A 20,237-nucleotide genomic window follows, 5' to 3' on the forward strand; every position below is an offset into this window, starting at 1 on the left:
GCATGGCCTACCAGATCCTGCCTAGTGGGCCCCCTCCAGGTTACTGTTTCGCCCAGCTCTCTGTATTCAAGTCCCACTGGCTTCTCGTTTTCTGAGTGCCTCGTGCATCTTCTACCACAAAGACTTTGTACGTGCCATTCACCCTACTGAAAGGCTCTTTCACCTGCTTTTCCTTTGGATATCAGCTCAACCATCATATACTTTAAAAAGTCTTTCACAGCTTCCTTAACAAAGTTATATTTCGCCATTGTAGCTTTTATAACACACGTACTAGTTACAGTTACAATTTTACATTTATTCACAATTATTTTGTTACTGGCTGTTTCTCCTACTTGGCTATGAGCTCCGTAAGGGCAGAGATCATAGATTCTGATGATCATTTAAGTACTGGTGAAAAGCACTGTGCCTATAGTAGACTCAAATACTGGCTGAATCATAAGGTGAATGAATGGCTGTGATGAGGTCTTACATTTACTTAAAATTTCCTCTGTTATTGGATCCTTGGGCTACTTCCAATTTTCCCTGTTATAAACAGTATACAGAAATGTTCACTGTAGCATTAACTTTTATATTTTCTTAAAATAGACAACATAAATTTAAATCTCCCTAATATACATATAACATACTTCCAGTGAGAATCCAAATGGTTTGTAAGAAAAATTTCTTAAGCTACATAAACCAATTTATAGTTTATATAGAAGAAAAAGTCTCTGAGAAAAATCCAAGAAAATTACGAAAAGTAGAAAGAGGGAAGACTTGTCTCTCCAGATAGTCAAACTGAGTATAAGATGGCGTATTAAAATACATTTAGAACAGCCACAGGGACAGACAAAATATATCAGTGGTACAAAAGACACTTTCCAAGAATAGATCCTAACATACATGGGAAGATTATCAAAAGTATATTTTAAATTATTGGGTAAAGGATGATTTATTTAATAAAACTTCTGTCAGAATTGGCTCTTTGGAAGAAAAACATAGGACTTATATTACTCTACACAGAAAAATAATTCCAGATGAAATAAAGATTTTAAAAATGTTTAGAAGATAGTTGAGTACAAGATATACGCAACTTTAGGAAATATGTAGAAACATCTTAAGTAAAACAGGAAACTCTGAAGCTATAAAGTTATAAATATTTAAATAAATAAATAAATAAATAAATATAAATATTATTTGTATGGTAAAACAAAATCAAAACTTAAGTTACCAGCTGAGAAAAAAAACTTTAACATACGACAATATTTTAAAACCTCTACAAATTTTCTTTCATTCGAATACGTATGAAGCATCTACTATGTGCAGGGAGCTATTTGAGGTACTGGGGACATGGCAGTGGGAAACAAATCAAAGCAGATGTTCTCGTGGAGCCCATATTCTAGTGTAAAACAGACAATAAACAATAAATATGCTGATACATCAGGTGGTAGTAAGCGCAGTGACTAAGTAACAAAACTGGGGAAGCAGTGGGTGAGAAGCTATTATACAATCCCGGTGAACGTCAGAGCAGAGACCTCAAGGAAATGAGAGAATGAGCCTTGGGCACATCCTGGGGAAGAACATTAGAGGTAGAGGGATTAAAAAGTGAAAAGGCCCCTGAAGTCCGAGTGTTTGCTCAAGAACAGTGAAGAGGACAGTGTGGGTGGAGCAGAGCGAGCAGCAGAAAAGTGGGTGGCAGAAAGTTGACAGACATACAAAGGAAGTTCATGTCAAGCCTGGTGAGTCACAATGAGGCCTTGGGCTTTTATTGTGAATGAGATGGGAAACCACAGGATCTGAGTAGAGTAGAAACATGATCTACGTACATTGTATAAGGATCACTCTGGCTGCTGTATGGAAGAAAAAAATAGAATGGAACAAAAGGAACAAGAGACCAGTCAAAAAGCTACTGTAATGGAGATGACGGCAGCTTGGAACAGGGCAGCAGCAATGGACACGGATCCAATTCTAAAGAGGCTAAAGAAAAGGTGACAAGATTTGCTGATGGACCTCATATGGGATATGAGGTAAGAGGGAAAGAGAGTTCATGTTACCAAAGTAACATTTACTGACACAGGGAAAGGCCACAGGGAAAAGCAACTTGTAGTGGTGTAGAAACAAGAGTTTACTTTAGAGGTTAAGTCTGAGGTGGCTGTTACGCATCTAAATGCAAATGTTGAGTAGGTGGGTAGATATATGAGCCTGGAGTTCAGATGAGAGTCCAAGGCCCCAAAACAAAAACAAAAGACACATAAAAAAACAAAAACTCAGAACAGTACCTCACATGTAACAAGGTCTTAATATACAGTAGCAATTACCATTAGTGAAAGATGCTGTCAAGATGATGAAATGCTAAAAAAAGCGTGACTTAACCTTCATTTCTGCTTATACAGTGATGGAAAACCCCAAACCCAAGGGCAAACTGACAAGCCATTTATCTTCAAAATATTAGAAGACATGTTAGTGATTATGCATTAATAGCAGTGATTATGTATTAATAGTGATTATGTATTAACATCGTTTGACATAAATACTTTTTCAATTATCTTCTTCTAAGCCATAAAAGCGTAGGAATATTTCCAAAGCATAATGCTTCACCAAGCACCAGCCAAACATTATCTTTTTTCCCAAAAAAAAAAAAAAAAAAACAACTTAAAGAATGATTTAAAATAAGAGAATAAGAGCAAATCCACATTTTGGTAAAGTTTCAGTCTTTCTGATTTAATTCTTCTAATCATGAGACAGAATCACACACTTAGATGTGTGTTAGGAGAGCAGACATAGGAATCCTCCCTTCAACAGTTGCTTTCCTTCTTCCGTTGGCAAGAGGCTTGCCATGCAATAAACTGTGCAGCTGTAGGTTCTTGGTAAGATTAATAGTGTGAAATCATAGGTCATATAAACTGCATTTATGTTCTTTTCCTTGACACTTTCCAACTGAAGCTAAGTCAAAAAGAAATGAAGACAGATCCCACAATTCAACTAGCAAAGTTCATTTCCTATTAATAGGAAACTATTCTAGATGTCACAAGACAATCACATGTATGATTGAACAGGATGTGACCATGCCATCCTACTCCTGACCAGATGAACATATTAATTTAATACCATACTTAGCAATTTGAAAAATGTTTCACACCAAGGCAAAGTAACAGGAAGAAAACAGAAGGAAAAAAGTCACACTTTGGTGCTTGGGTTTTGGGATAGGCTGATATAAATATGTGTATGATGACAGCTTGGGTTTTGTCATGAACTGAATTATGTCCCCTCCTAAAATTCTTATGTTGAAGCCCTAACCCCCAGTGTGACTGTATTTGGAGCAGGGCCTTTAAGGAGGTATTTAAGGCTAAATGAGGTCATAAAGCTGGGCTCTACTCCAGCAGTTTGACTGTTGTCCTTATAAGAGGAAGAGAAATCAGGAGTGTGCCTGCGCAGAGGAAATGCTATGTGAGGACAAAGTAAGAAGGCAGCTGGCCATCTGCAAGCCAGGAAGAGAGTCCTCATAAGAAAGCAACTCTGCCAGCACCTTGATCTTGGACTTCTAGCCTCTAGAACTGTGAGAAAATAAATTTCTGTGGTTTAAGCCACCCAATATGCAGCCCAAGGAGACTAATACAGGCTTTGTTTACAGTCCCAGGGAATACCAGCTACCAGATAGAAACCTATGAAAAGGCACAAACTCTGATAACCTCTTTCAAAGTACGATAAACACATCAAACTGCCTCTCATTGTTTGTAGCACTCTTATATTAATACTACCCCAGGGTGAGCTTGCTCCAACATTCTCTTTATTCTTATAATGATGACCTCATTTTTCATAAAAACCTCACAGAAAAAAGTTTACTTATTGTTCAAAGCCAAAAACCAATTTCAAGATAAGTTTTAAAAGACAACAACAATAACTTGTAGGAAAAAATCCACAAAAACAAAATCTAATATTTCTAACACTGGACAATGTAGAACTTCCTAAGCTGATGTAAAATATTAGACCCTACAAAGGAAAAGATACACAGCGCTAATTATACAGAAAGTTTAAACAATAGTAATTCCAGAATAAAGCAAAAAGCAAATTAGATAGAGCAAATATTTGCATATACAAAACATGAACATGTTCAATATATAATATATAAAGAACTCCTAAAAGCATTATGAAAATCCCCCTATCAGAAGCAATTTTCAAAAGAAATTCACAGAAACTTTAATAGCAATGTAAATTAAAATAAATTAGGTACTTTTTATTCTTTAGCAAAAAAATCAAGAAAATATTTCCTTTTTCAGGAAGTTGTCATTGATTTGTTTAAGTGACAAAAGGGATTTTATTAAGTTTTTTAGGTTTCTTGGGTTGATTTTTTTTTTTCTACTGGTGCTTCTAGGGTCATTAATTCTTTTTACATGAAAATATAAATATGGTATATGTAAATCTTTGTAAAAATATGAAATCAAACTCAAGGCAATAAAGAAAAAATGTTAACTGATATTAACTGAACAATAAATGTGGCAATGATACTGATACACAGATATTTTATTGTTGTGGCAGTTAGCGTCTGAAGGGGGATGGCCATTTTCAAGATCTTCTGGTTGTAGCACCTAGACCATCTTAGGTAAATAAATATTTGTTGAGTAAATGAAAAAATACATTATATTCAAGTCTGAAGTCTCTATGCCATGAAAACACTGATATACTATTTCCCTAATGAAACAATTTCTATACAGTCAAATGACTAAGCTAAAAATTACACATTTGGGATAGCAGGAATCACAACTAAATTTAAGATTTTGAGATACCTTCACTGTCTTCTGGATTTTCTTCTTCATTGGAAGCTTCAATATCTTCATCCTCCTGAGCAGAAACAGTGGAAGCAACACTTTCACATTGAGACACATCTCGCTCTTCACGAGGTTTTCGTGAAGTCTAAAGAAATAATATTAAATTATTTATGGTTTAAATAACTAAAAAGAAAAAAACCAAATCTTTTCATTTCTGAAATAATGTAGAACACTGGTAGACACACACATACCACACAAAAAGACTGCACATTTGACAACAGTTCTGGTTAAAGTGCAGGCAAATATCTTTGGGTAACCACTAACTGACCTTTTATGCAGACGATTTACTTTCATCAAACTAATCCAAAGTTACATCTGACCCATTTCTGAAACTACTCACCACTATACATGTACAAATAGCCCCAAATCACAAATCTCTATATTCTTCTTCCACGCCAGATAATGTATCTTTCTAATAAAAACAACAAACACATATTTTCTAATAAGGATAACATATACATTGAAATGTGGAAGATACAAAATTACATTACAAAAAATAACTACTCATAACTGCAACAGCTGGAGAGTCTAAGTGTACTGGTATGCTTCCTTTCAATCTTTTAGATGCATATACATGTATATAAATCTTTATGTATACATGTAAACATAACCAAAATAGCCCTATGCAGTTATATATCCTACTTTTTAAAATCTAATATAGCCATGAACTGAACATATCACTGTAATAAAAATAATTTATAAATGATTCCATAAAAGCTCTGTATCACCATGTAGTTTAAATTCTCCTATTTTATGGCATTTAGGTCATTTTCAATTTTGGTATTAATAATACTGCACTAAACTTCCTTCACTGGCATTAAGAATTATGCAATTTTATAGGCAACAACTGATCATCTGTATTACCACCAAATTTCTTTTTATTACTGAATTTCTTTAATTATTAATAAGAACAGAAGGACAAATTCCTCATTAAAAAAATAGTATGTTCCTTTCTGCAAACTACATGTTTATGCAAAACTGCTTATTCTTCTACTGGGGTCACTTATCTGTAAGAGTACATGTACATATGTGAATGTAAGACATTAGCTATTTACGTTATACAACTTCACGTTGCCAAATTGAAGGCTTATAGTCTCCTGTGTTTGCAGACCCAGATTTCCGGCAGTCTCAGCCCTAGCAGTTCTCTGCTCTGTGCCCCTTCCAGAACCTATGTTTCACCCCATTTTAGCTGTCAGCCTCAACTACAAAAAGTTACCAGTATGTCTAGTCATTATTCTAAGTTTACATATGAGAACGCTATTTAGGATCCAATCTAAAACATTAATTAACTCAAGAGAAACAATCATTTTCCAATATTAGTCACAAAACTAGGTGAAATTCTGAAGGCTAAAAAATCCATTCCTATGTTCTTAGCAGGAAGGCAAGGGAAGAATCTCAGAGAGACACTGGCCACATTTTTAAAAAGCTTTCAGAAGATTCCATGAAGGCTATTTTAATATTTTCACACATTAGGTAATAGCTACTACATAGATTTTTCCAGTGTTCAGTGTGCATTCCTCCTGTGCCGATACTAACCCATCCTGTTTGGTCCTTTCACCAATGACTACAGAAGAGACAGCTTTTTACCACAACTGTACAACATCCCTCTGTTCACACGCAATAATCTACTATGTCTCCAAGTATTTTCTTCTCTATAGTACTTATTAAATTTTAATGCAATAATTCAAATGTACAGAAATGTAACACCCATGTATCTATCACTGAGATTTGACAAATATTAGGCATTTTCCCATGTTTTGAGATCTTTTTTAAAAAGATAAAGCACTCTAGATAAATAATTGAAGCCAGTTGTCCCTATTATTTTAATTGCAATTAAAATGATTATAACAAGATGTTTTAAAGATGTTGTGATAGTTAATTTTACGTGTCAACTTGGCTAGGCCACAGTGCCCAGATACTTGGCCAAACATTATTTTGGATGTTTCTGTACACATGTTTTTTGGATAAGATTAACACTTAAATCAATAGACTTTGAGTAAAACAGATTACCCTTCATAATGTGGGTGGGACCTAATCCAATCAACCACAGGCCTTAAAACAAGGACTAATCTTCCTGGAATAAGAAGGAACTCTACCAGGACATTGTCTTTGGACACCAACTGCAACCCTGCCCAGAGTCTCCTGCCTGCCAGCCTACCTCATCAGACTTTGGATTCGCCAAGCCTCTACAATCATGTGAGCCAATTCCTTAAATAAATCAGTATCTCTCTCTATATACGTACATATGTATACATCTTGTTGGGTCTGTTTGCCTGGAGAACCCTAATATAACATTTATATTTTAAAACATATCTCATTCATTCATTCTTCTTTTTTTTTTTTTTTTAGAGGAACTGATTCATTCTTTACTTGACTTTCTCTCAAAACATTTTGCATGGTATCTCATGAAGTCAAATCTTTAACTTGTCAGTAGACTTTTTTTTGTTGTTTACTTTCTTTATGTTTTGGTTGCTACAGGATATTTTTAACTCTCTCATTCTTATTTTAACCCAAAATCTCGTTCCTTTTAAAGTCAATGTTATACTTTGTCTATTCTTATTTATAAGTTCAAATCTTAGTAAGCTTAAATATCTGCTTTTTATTTACCCATTCTATCACTCGTTAATGATTCTCAAACTTTTTGGTCTAAGGATGCAACACTCTTAAACCCACTGCATGTCAACATATTTTTTAATCAAAAATAAATATTTTCCCCAAACAAAATATAACTTATTGGAAAAGTGGCATTGTTTTACTTTTTGGAAACTCTTTAATGTCTGGATTACCAGAAAATAGCACAATTCTCAAATGTGCTTTCACATATAATCTAATCTATGGATACCATGTTGTTTCAGTTGAAGTATGTGAAAAAAATCTGGCCTCACACAGGTATGTAGTTGGAAAGGGAAACAGTATTTTAATAGATTTTTCAGCTAAGTGTGGATATTATTCTTTGATACTACACCAAGAGTCAGCAAATGGTTATTTCTTAAAGGTTAGCTCTAGTGTGAAATCTGAAACTTTATCAGGGAACTTTTTGTACTCTACTACACTAAAATTTGTTCATGTATCTTACACTTTGGTATATTCAAAAACACTTTTTATAAACCTTATCAATGCATAACATCCATTGTGAAATCATGAATTGGTCATTTGAAAATACTGAGTTAAGAAGATTTTTCAAAGTTGGATACATTTCACTATACAATACCAAATATCACATTGCTATTATTCCACTGATCTCATCAGAAAAGTCTGTAATGAGAAAATGTTAAGCTCATGGTGAGAGATACACATTTTCTAAAATTCTTGTTTTTTGCTTGAAAGCTCAAAATTTAAAAGTATTTTCTTTGAAAGATAAGCTCATTTATTTTCAAGAATCCAAGTCTGAAAAACCATAGTTTGTCTGTCATTCTTTCAATTAAAAATGATACTCCATGAGGTTAGTTCAGCTTAGAACTCAATTGCCAAAGTTCTTTTCCCTGAGAGAACCATTGTACTTTGGTATAGAGAAGAAAGATTTTATGCATACTTTCTATTTCATCACACAGAGTATTAAAAAGACATTGTACTAAAAGGTTGAGATTTAATAAAACTAATTTTTACTGTTTCATCAAGGACATTTTTAAGTGAAACTAGAACTTTAAGAAATGCTTGGATATGAAGACTACATTAAGTAGTAGCACAGTTTGGTATTCTGCCATAATTTGTGCTAAGGCACCAGCAGTTTTACCTACTACTACTTTGACACCATCAATGCAAATGTCAATAGAGTGGAAAAAGGCAAACATCATCTTAATATTTTTATGAAAATAGTTTTGACCTCATGGAGCCCTAAAAAGTTCTATAGACTTTAAGAACCACTACATTAGAACTTCCTTATTAAATTTTCAATAATCTTATACTCTCTGATTTTTAACGTTTATTCCACAGAATCGTTGCTCTGAAAAAAATGTTTAATATATGAAATTAATTCATACAACATGATCAACAAAACTCCAACTAAAGTTTTCAATTCAAACTTATATTTTCTAAATGCAGTCTATAGTAATTCAACAGTACTTAATTCCCATTACTACAAATATAAACTTATTCCTTCAGCAAAAGAAAAATAGTCAACCTATACTGAAAACTAGCATGCTTTTTACAGGTCAAAGCAATAAATAAAAATGGAACACCCAAAAAAGTTTCTCTCAAAGCCAATCTCTGAAGCTCAGAAAACGAAAAAAGTTCCTAAGTAAAAAACAGTAAGTAAAAAATTCACCACCTGTGATACACTCACTTTCTGTTTATGCTGCTGCAAGAGGTTGTCAAGATTGTGTCGCCTTTTGTAGTTAAAATAGAAGTTTTTACACTGAGCTTCACTTTTAGTTCCCACCATTTTGGCAATTGCTGCCCAGTTACGACCATGTTCTACAAGACCTATATTTTAAAAAAAGATAAAATGTTAATTGAACAGTCACCAAATCAAGCAAGCAAGAGACATAATAAATCAACTTTATCACTGCATTATAATCATTAACACTAAAACTGTACTTTCAATTACTTATTAGATATACTTCAATACTTACTGAAATACTCATTGACACAAAACTCATTTATAGTTCTGTATTTTTCTCCCCAAATTTAAAACATGCTCATTAATGGAAGAGCTAAATCTTACCCTTGCTATGTGTCTCCAACAGGGCTAGAACACTGTTGGACACATACTAATAGCTCAAATGCTTGCAAACAGAGTGATTAAGGTAATCAAATATACACAATAAACGCAAAATAAAGATATGTATGACAGCACTTATAATCAACATTTGTCCTCAGTCAATTCACAATCAAGCAACTCCCTCAAAAAAAATTAACCAGTTAAAAAAAATTCTGTTGTTACACAATGAAACCTATGCAATTTAGTACTTCTCAAATCAAATGATATATATATATATACATACACACGTAAACACATGTGTAAAGAAATATGGGTTTGTTAAAGTATATATATGTATATACAGAGACCTATATGCAAAGATATACATTAGATACAGGTATATCAAAGCAGAAATTTCCAGTACAAATTTAATGATTTATACTAAAACATCAGTTTTTCGAGGTTCATACAAGTAGCTCCATTAATAACAAAAATTGGAAGATCACTTTCAAATACCATCTGATATACAAATAAGAGATGAAAAGAGTGGTGACTAAACAGTTGTATGTAGATATATCTGCCTGAAAAAGACCACTTTATATACCTACTTACTTAACCATGACATTTTGATGATCAGATGAGAATAAATGTAAATATTTTTTAAATCGACAAATTTAGCATTTACTAATCATGGCAAATAAACTTCAAATAAAAATATTTTGAAGACAGAATGCTTTACACTGCTTCATTTTTGGTAAAGTTGCCTTACATATGGTTCTAAAATGTATCACTCATTATCTGCTAAATGAAAAAAAAAATCTGGAAACTAAAGCAACTGCAAGAGCAAAAAAAAAATTTGAAATGTGTCACTAAAAAGTCAAGCTATTTACAATAATTTCTCTTTAGAACTACTAGGTAAAAATTTAATCATCAAAAGAGTTAGCTAATTTTCCTCAAAATTAATAATTACTTAACTCTCAGAAATTTTAATTCAATTTCAAGCTATACTATATGAATAAGCAAAGAGAGAAAAATAGAAGGTCCATAAAATTCCAGAGTTAAGATGAAGGCTATACAGCTATGAAAGTGGTAGAGACAGGATTCAAACTTTTGTCTGCCTAGTTACAAAGGTCATGATCTTTCCTCTGAATCACGCTGCAATTTCTTAGTGGTTTATAATCAAATGACTTGCCAAATGCAAACTGAGAAAGTATTTACCATTCTATTAAAAGTAACTTTTAAATAATAAAAATAGACTTTCTATCAAAATTCATTCCAAAATAATTTCAGTTGCATATAATCCTAACTATTCTAAAAAAGTGAAAATAGCCCACTTGCTCTAATAAAATGATATTCAAAATAAAACTGTAGAGAGAATCTTAAATACCTCAAACTTGGGTGTCTTAAACAAGGCACATTCGGGGTACCTTATTGGGAACCACACTATCAAAAAGAACTCTTAAAGTTATTTCTATTTATACCGTTTTGGAAGAATTTTCTTTCTTTCTTTCTTTTTGGTTAATTAAAAAAATTAGTTTCATCTCATTCATGACTAATAACCCTAAAAAACAAAAACCTAGAAACCTGAACTACTATAATTTACCTTTTTTGGCAACTTCCATTTCTTCTTCTGTCCATCGAGAAGTCTCTACAGGCTCTGTGGAAACTGAAATAAAAAGAGAATCCAATCAGGCAGAGAAAAACAAAGTTAAATCCTTTACTCAGACCAACCATATAATCTATACCCTATTTATACCTGATATAAAAACCTATTTAAAGCATTTGGTGAAAGAAACTATGGAAACAGGATGGTATCAGCCTCTCCCCCACCGAACTAGAAGAAAAAATTCAACACTTCGCACTGTTATGATCTTTCTCAATGTTCTTAAAAGTTCCATCCATGTCTACATTTTTGAACATCTTTACCTTATTTTTTAAGAAGTCCCATCTTACCAGGTGCCTTCTCACTTAGATTTCTGCCCCCTCTACCCCTCCTATCCTGCAGTGTCAAAGGAAGAAACACCCTCCTCTTTCCTGTCCAGGCAGGATTCTCTCTCCTCTTCTCTGAACCCCCACCTCAGCCTAATTCCTGGAAACCCTTTTATTCATTACTGAGTGTCTGACATCCAGTAGGCACAGATGATCATGAACTGAACACTTTCTCATTCACTTTAGAAAGAAAACTGAGAATATCAGGCCTGATATGAGATCCTGCTACATTCCCTCTCTCAATTAATAGTACCATCATCCACCCAGTCACTCAAATCACTAACAGGCTCCTCAGATTAATCTCCGAATCCTCCCTCCCATTGACCACTCATATCCAATGACGTGTGTCAACTCTAAGCTCCTGAATCCATCCCCTCCTTGCCTGGGCCACTGCATACATAAAAAAGTCCTTCTAACTGGTCTCTCTGCCTCCAGTCCTTACCCTGTCTAACCTGACCTCCAGAATTGCCACCAGAGCTCTCTTTCTAAGATGCAAATCTAATCATAGCATTCTTCTATTTAAAAACCTCTGCAAGCTCCCTACTTTGTAATCAAAGCAAGATAGAATTCAAACAAGGTCCATCATGATCTGCCCTCAGCCTATCTTTCATCTTCCTGTCTAGTTAGTTTTCCCACATCATTCTTGCCATTCCCTGAACTTGCATTTTCTTTCATACTTCATGTGCTGGTAAAACTGGTACCATCGAACTGTGATGGTGGTACTCATCATTAACATAATCCTTTCATAAACTAATGAGACAATACTGAGAGAGAGAGAGAGAGAGAGAGAGAGAGAGAGAGAGAGAGAGAGAGAGAGTGTGTGTGTGTGATAAGCTTGGACTCTTAGATCCAGTATTCCCTTGCCTAAGAATTTATTCCTATGAAACATAATTTAACAGAAAGAAAACGCTATGCAAATAAAGGCGTTTTTCATTATAGTGCTATCTATATTGGTTTAAAAGGGAGTAAGGGGACCAGCCAATCGTTCAGCAATAGGGGAATGCCTAAATAAATCATGCCTCAGCATTACATAGCCATTAAAAAAAAATGGAGATTACTCAGAAATGGGAAAATATTTATGATACATACCAAGTTAAAACATCAAAAAATAAAGTAACATGCACACTAGGATTACAATAAAAAATAAAACAGCTATATTAAGGTAGCAGGCTGATAGTCTTTTTCAAAAGACTTTAGTATTAAAGTTTAAAGACCACACTTCAGAAGTACTTCTAGGCTGTCAACATTAGAGGTCCATCCTGCCCTGAAAGCAAAATCCCAAACAAAATTCGGGCCTATTCACACCACTCTCTCCCACTCACTGGGTTCTGGTGGCGGTGGCAGAGGTGGTGGGGGCTCTTCAGTGGCCGCCGCAGCTGCAGCACTGGCAGCTGCAGCTTCGTTTGTCATGGACCTGGTGATGCGGCCCTTACGGCGGCCCTGGCTGTTGGCAGTCTTTCGCCCCCTTGGTGTGGCCTGCTCTCTCTCCTCAGGTTCTTCAGCTGTACCTTCCATCTTGTCTTTTTCCTTGGTGTTTTCTCTGGACACAAAAGCAAATGAAAACTTGTGTGATTTAAAAGTACATATACCTCAAAAATTTTAGGTTTGAACATTCTTTAAACAGAAATTGAATAAAACTACCCAATCTTTCCGTTACTTAAAAAAAATTATGAAAAACTCTGCCATGCCATAATTTTAAGGAGCTCTGACTGGCTCAAATGAAGACATTTTACAAGGCCTGTTTTACATATTAATGGACTTAAAACTTAAACACGTTTCAAATCAACTGATTTAGAAACTAGAATATTCCATGAAGAAATAACAAATGGCAGCAGAAAACCCCCTAGATCTACAATCCAGAGGCTACTAGTAAGCTACACCAAAAGGCAGCAGCCCTGGGTTTTTTTTTGCCTTTGCTCTAAGTTGTCTCATCTGTAAAATGAAGAGGTAAAACAGATGATCTTCATGATAGATGTCTTTTCTATAGTAATAATCCATAATATTGTATTACTAAACAAGGCTCAATATGTTAAAACATGTCCAATGCTAATTACGTGCAAACAGGGCAGTATAGCTTAATGGTTAGAATAGTCTCTGGAGCCAGGCTGCCTGGGTTCGTACCAGAGCTCTGTGACTTACTAGCCATGTGATAACCTTGGACAAGCTGCCTCACCTCCATGGGCCTCAGTTTCCTCATCTGTAAAATGAGGATAATAATAGTTTATTTCATAGGACTATTGCCAGGACTTAAGGAGTTAATTTATATAAAGTGCCCAGAAAAGTGCCAGGAACACAGTAAGCATCATATGTGTTTGCTATTATTAAGGCTACACCTCTCTCAGGCTATGAAGTGCTTACCATAGTCTCAGGCACTTAAATAAAACTTAATAAATGGTACTTAACTATTAATAGCAACAGTACTACAAGTAATACTGGAAGATCATTTCTCTGAACTAGTCATCTCCTATGGTTGTTATATTTAAGAATAAGGTACTTATCTACATCTACATGTTTACAGATGAAGAATAGACGGCAACACTCAAAGATTCAATTATTCTTGCTCAATGGAAGATGCTGATTTTTTTCAAATTTTATCTACTTTAAGTAAAGACCTGTTGCAGTTTACCAAGTTATAGATTTTTTTCCCCCAAAATTAAAAAAAAAAGTCGAGAATAATTCTTTCCCCCTCATCCTAAATTGAAGTTACCACATAGCTCTTCTCCCTTCACTTCATCATTCCCTGTCAATCTGGCTTCTATTCTATGGCCTCCTTTAAAGATGTTTTGTCAAAAATCGCCAATAACTTACAAACTGCAAAATCAAATGACCTCTTCTCACGTTAGTCTTTCTGCTACAACTGACACTGTGGATAATTCTTGCTTTCATATCCTTTTCAACTTAGCTTTTGAACTATCCCTGGCTGCTATTCTGGCTCTCCTTTTGGGGACTGCCTTTCTCCTCTCATCCCTTCATATAGGGATTTCTCAAGGCTCTAGCCTGGGGCCTTAGAGCTCTGTGAGGTTACCTATTCCCACCAATTCTACTGGGATGACTCCCAATCTCTATCTCTGGACTCATCCCTTAACTGCTATGATTCACACTTATCTTCCCAACTACCTGCTGGAATAGTCACTGGATTTCCCATCAACACAGACTGAACACATCCAAAATCATGCTCATCCTCACCACTCTGCTTCTTGCTCTGCCTCATTCTCTAAATGTTTGTTGTTAACAGTACTACCATGTTCACTCGGGTTTACAGATTTGACATCATCTTTAGCTCTCTCCCTTTTCCTTTACTTCCTATATGGGATCTCATACCAAGTTTTGATTATTGCATCCACTAATTCTACCACCACTGTACTTATTCAGTACCTTAGTACTCCAATCCTGGTTTTTTTATAACAGCCTCCTTGACGCTCCTATCTCTAATCTATTCATGCCACACTGCTAATGGATTGACATTCCAGCATGATAGCTTTGGCTAGCAGTCCCCAACATTTTTGGCACCAGGGACCAGTTTCATGGAAGACAATTTTTCCACAGATGGGCAGGGGGGAAGGCGGAGCTCAGGTGGTGATGCTGGTGATGGGGAGCGGCTGTAAATACAGATGAAGCTTCGCTGGCCTCCTGCTGTGTGGCCGGGTTCATAAGTTTCATGGAAGACACAAAACCCCACGGATGGGGCAGGGGATGGGAAGGAAGGTGGAACTCAGACGATGATGCGTAGCTTGGTTCCTAACAGGCCACGGACCAGTGCCAGGCCGCAGCCCAGTAGTTGGGACCACAGACTTTGACAATAAACCACTCCATCCATTCTAATCCCTTCCTAACTATTCCCAAACAGACCCACAATACAGTCTCCTGAATGAAGCCTAATATTTTAGCTTTCATTAAGGTTCTACATAATCTAAGCCCAATCCACCTTCCACTTTTCTTCACACTGTGTTCCAGTCTAATGAAATCATTATCTGCTATTTCTCAAAGCAGTACAGCTATGCATGCTATTCCCTCTACTCTACCCATATTAACCACTAGTTCTGCATAAAGTCCTCCTAACTAACCAGACAGAAGTAACCTCAACCTGTTCTCAATTTCCCAACAAACTTTATTGGTTCTGTTCATTTCTTCCTTCCAGGCTTTTTTCATTTTTTTTTTTTTAATAATACTTATACCTTGCCTAATTTTCTTCTACTAGATCATAAACTACCTGTGAATACTCATATTGGATGTAATGTGCATCCTCCCTAAGACCTAGCCCATACAAGTAATAAATAAATGCTTGTTAAATAACTTAGAAATTTTAAGAAAAACAAAAATCAAGATATGGCAGTTCCATCTGAATAGAACCACTGGCTATGTGGTACAATATATGTCTAAGCTAAACTAAAAAAAAATTTTTGTAATTCCTTTATAGGTATCTTCCTAAAGTACAAAATTAAAATGGCATGAATATCTGACTCTTTTATTAATAAAATCATGTCAAGTGACTTAGGCTGCTTTAGTTGCCACAAAACTAGGTAAACTTTAAATATTCCCAAGAGGACTACAGAAATATTAATAACACCATAAATATTAAAAAGGAACAAGCTACTGCTACATGCAACAACCTGGATGAATCTCGAAGGCATTTATGCTAAGCAAACGAAGTCACACAGAAGATTACATACTGTATGATTCCATTTGTATGTAATTCTAGAAAAGGCAAAACAGATTAGTGGCTCCCAGAGGCTGGGAATGGGGGGTGGGGTTGTATGCAGGGGGGAGAAACTGACTACATAGGAGCCTACAGTAACTTTTCGGGGTGATGGTAACCTTTTCAATCACAATTGTGGTAACTGTTACATGAGTGTATATGCTTGTCAAAATGCATCTATGTATTCACTTAAAATTGATATATTTCATTTTACGTAAATTATAAAGCTAATCCTTAGGGGGAAAACAACCAAACCAAGTGCTGATCCCCTCTTCCATTCCACCTCACCCTTACACAAAAGCATCATCAGTAACTGTGGGACAGAATCATAGGTTAATTTTCATTATATTTTGCTTTCTTTTCCTAATTTACTATAATGTACAATAATTATTTTTATAACCAGGAAAACAGCAACAACAAACCAAGAACTCTATTTTATATGATAAAAGTCAATAAAGCTGGAATATAAGATACAGAAATGAAAACTCTTCCTTTCTTAGCATTTTTATACTAGTATCTAATGTACACTATCTGAGACTCAAAAAAGATCCAAGGAACCTTCCAAATCAAAGATTAAATTATATTTAATATACCTTGGTCATAAGTATATATTGTTGTAACCTATCCCTTCTGAAAAGTAATAAAACCTCTCAACTGATAAATAAATTTATTAAGCCAAAAGTGATATTTATTAGAATATTTCATTCCTTAATCATGCTAACTTAATGTTACTATTAGATGGTCAAAACATACTACCCACTGATCCTTTTATCTATAATTTCAATAGATTCAGTTTCGTTATTTAAAAATAACTGTAACATTTAACTTATTATTTAACTCACTTAGAGTCCTCCTTTTCATCTTTTTCTTCTTCATCTTTCTTTTCCTCTTCTTTTTTTTCTGTTTTTTCTGTTTTATCCTCTTCTTTTTCTTCTACTTTTTCTTCTTGTGAGGGTCGGGCAATTTGCTGCTAGAATAAACCATCATTTGTAAAACTCAAAGGTAATAGAAATAGCTCCTCAGATTGTGAAGATAAATTATAATATCTATCTTAAAATTTTTAAATTAGTTATTAATCATTTACAATATAATTGGTGGTCATGTAGTAAAAATCATTCTAGCACTTTCTTAAAACATTCTTTATGTATTGCTTAAAGGGTCATACATACGCACACTGAAAAATGCTTGTAGCATTTGGACCCATCAGAGAGGTTAAAATGTTAAGATCTCACTTAGAAATCTGAAGTTAGTTCCTTCTTTTTGCAACGCCCACATCTAATCTGTCTGTCACTCAAGCATTCTAATTCTACCTTAAAATGTGATAACACATACAAAATTTATCAAACTATCTCCCTAGTATAAGATACTTAATATGTTCCCAATTTTTTCATCATTATGGATACTGCTATAAGCAACATCTTATGTGTTTACACTTTGGGGTGAATTTCCATTTAACGGAATAGTAGACAGCTATGGTCATTACTAAGACTGAAATAATCTGGGAAAATACCAAATAGTGAAAAGAAGAAAAACACTCAAGTATTTCTAAGCTGGGCACTCAGATTATGGACCCCTTTATCTTTGATGTCTCCTTTGTTAAAATTGCAACTCTAAAAGAAAAAAGTGAAATTAAGTTTGTGTTGAGTACTATTACAGCAGGACTGCTGTGGGAGTTGCATTTTATTGTTAGTTATTGTTGTTACTCTTTTACTGTGCCTAATTTATAAATAAAACTTTATCATAGGTATGTATGTATAGGAAACATCATAGTATATATAGTGTTTGGAACAATCTGTGGTTTCAAGCATCCACTAGGAATCTTGGAAGATATTCCCACCCCGCAGATAAGGGGAGACTACTGTATTTTTATGTAATTCAGAAATCAAGGCTATATAACCTAATTAGGACTGAACTCCAACACATCTCTACAGAAGGGAGGTATTGGCCTGTGCACATCTGCCTCCAGTCCCCACCCTTCCCACATTTTTGTTGGCTGCTCTGGACTCCTAAGTAAGCCTAGCACCAAATGTAAACATGCTCAGCACTTTCATGCTTTTCTACCCTTCCTTGCCTGCTTAAGTCCCACATATCCTCTGGGATTTAGTTGAAAATGCTACATCTCCTGTGAAGCCTTTCTTGACTTCCACAAGGAACTCAGGGCTCCATCTCCTTCCCTCTCTGTCGCAGGTCCACACCTGCTCGTAGCACTGTGACTAGGTGGCCCAGTATCTGGTTATCAGCATCTGTCTGGCTCACTCTGTTGTCATCTCATCAAGGATAAGAACCCAATCTTACTCATCTAAGCATCCCCAGCTCCTAGGAGAGTTTCTGGACCATGGTATGTGTCTGTATGTGTTGGATACAACAAAAATCAAATTCCTTTATTCTGGTTATTTGAAAAGTTTTTAACCCCCCTGTCCCCATCTTTCACTCTGATCCAGGATAATTTCAATGTTGCCTCATAATAACTCTTCCTGTCTTCTTACCTTGTTCCTTTCACCAGTTAACATGGAAATAATTCATTTATTTTAAGTAAAATTTTCCTTAACTCATAATAGCTTCCCAAAGTCTTTTACCTACTCACCAAAACTAAAACCTGGCTTATTAAGGTAACAAAGGCCTTAGTGGCCTCCCCCAAAAGTCGTCCCACATTTTGCCTCCTTCTACTCCATGAGGGAAGGAAGAAGAATCTGTATCCTTCTTGATCCCTACTGCCGCTTCCAGAACATTGCTGGATGGTGATATTTAAAAAATATTTCCTGTTCCACATTTCATGAAATCTCCCTGACTTTCTCTCTTTTGCTGTCATGGACTGACTTCTCGAATACTCCCTACAACATGTAATTTTATCACATGGCTCATTACGCTTTGACATTACTCTTCAGATTTCAAAATGCACATCAATGGCTTTTGTAACACTCTCCTGTCAATCGACATAATATCCCATACCTGAAATACTTTCAGGTCATACTCACTGAACTCCCACAGGAGAAACCACAATCACCTCATCATCTATGGGCTGCTTCACCTCCCAGATCCTGAAATCAGAAAGTCTTCGCTCCAAGTACAACCACCCATTCCCCATCCACCCCACACTTCCCTGGGGCTGATCCTGCTTTGTCCTCATCCTGACCTTCGAGCCCTTCCTCTGTCAAATTTCCACAGCCCATCCAGAAGAACTGTAGCCACTATCCTACTTGCTGAATCATTACAATTCCCGCACTCGCTTTATCTGACTTTCCCAATTTCTCACCCTGGCTAACCACCAGTTTCCTGTTTTTCAGGGCATTTATGAGAGAAAAACTGAGAAATCAGGGAGATTTTCAAATTTATACTTTCAAACCATGAGTAGCTCTGTTTTATGGGAATGTTTCATTCAGCTCTGACTTCTCAGCACACTGTCGTGGTGGTAAGATCTGTTTCAAATGCTAATAACCTCACCCTGCCACAAACGCAGCATCCATTTATCATTCTGAACCACTGAGATGGCATACTGACAACAAAGCAAGCCTTTTGCCTAGCAAGTGAGCTATGTAACCCAGAAAATGGTTTATAGCCTGAAGATATTATGGGGACATGTCAACTCAGCAAAAGGCAAGGAAAGAGGCTCACTGTGTCCTTAGACTTGGACAATACATATAATCTTATTTCCCTAATACTTTTTTAATGTCAACCAGGGCTTCAGAAAAAGTAAGCAAACCCACACACTCCCTGCTGCCTAAAATCCAGCCAATAGCTAACTTCACTCCTCTATCCTAGTTCTAGGGACTAAGAAGCAACTACAGCCCCTACTTAAACCAGTCAATGCAAAAAACAGGGCAGCTCTTAGCTCTGCACAAAGTGTGGAAATAAGCCAAAGAAACAGACAGAATCACTGGATTAGAGTCTGCAGAAGTGTGGGGCACCTCTCCAGCAGGACCTGTCACCACGCTGTATATTAAGTAGGCAGCAGTGAATGGAGAAGGGCAGCCAGCAGCAACTGGGGACCTTATCTTGGGGCGGTGTGCACACAGACCTATCATAACAACTGCCACTGACATTACAGAGAGTAAGGAATTTACCTGTGGTTTCAACAAGAGGTGGTTGGAACTAGTTTTGTTTCAGGTAA

At 35.7% G+C, this 20,237-nt stretch overlaps 1 protein-coding gene across 6 annotated transcripts in view; it reads right to left on the minus strand.

The window, feature by feature from the left end:
- The window catches only part of NCOR1 (nuclear receptor corepressor 1), a 158,463-nt gene that overhangs the window by 65,215 nt on the left and 73,011 nt on the right, over window positions 1-20,237 (minus strand). For 3 of the 6 annotated variants that reach the window (XM_012651412.1, XM_012651414.1, XM_012651410.1), the window contains exons 16-20: window positions 16,972-17,099; window positions 12,756-12,973; window positions 11,048-11,110; window positions 9,088-9,227; window positions 4,764-4,890 (exon numbers count right to left, since the gene is read on the minus strand). In XM_012651412.1, the coding sequence (XP_012506866.1) occupies window positions 4,764-4,890; window positions 9,088-9,227; window positions 11,048-11,110; window positions 12,756-12,973; window positions 16,972-17,099 (676 nt within the window). The remainder of the gene's footprint in view (window positions 1-4,763; window positions 4,891-9,087; window positions 9,228-11,047; window positions 11,111-12,755; window positions 12,974-16,971; window positions 17,100-20,237) is intronic. The other 3 variants (XM_012651413.1, XM_012651411.1, XM_012651415.1) reach the window with 2 other exon arrangements.

This window comes from Propithecus coquereli, unplaced genomic scaffold, assembly GCF_000956105.1.
Source record: "Propithecus coquereli isolate 6110/MARCELLA unplaced genomic scaffold, Pcoq_1.0 Scaffold355, whole genome shotgun sequence".
NCBI lineage: Eukaryota > Metazoa > Chordata > Mammalia > Primates > Indriidae > Propithecus > Propithecus coquereli.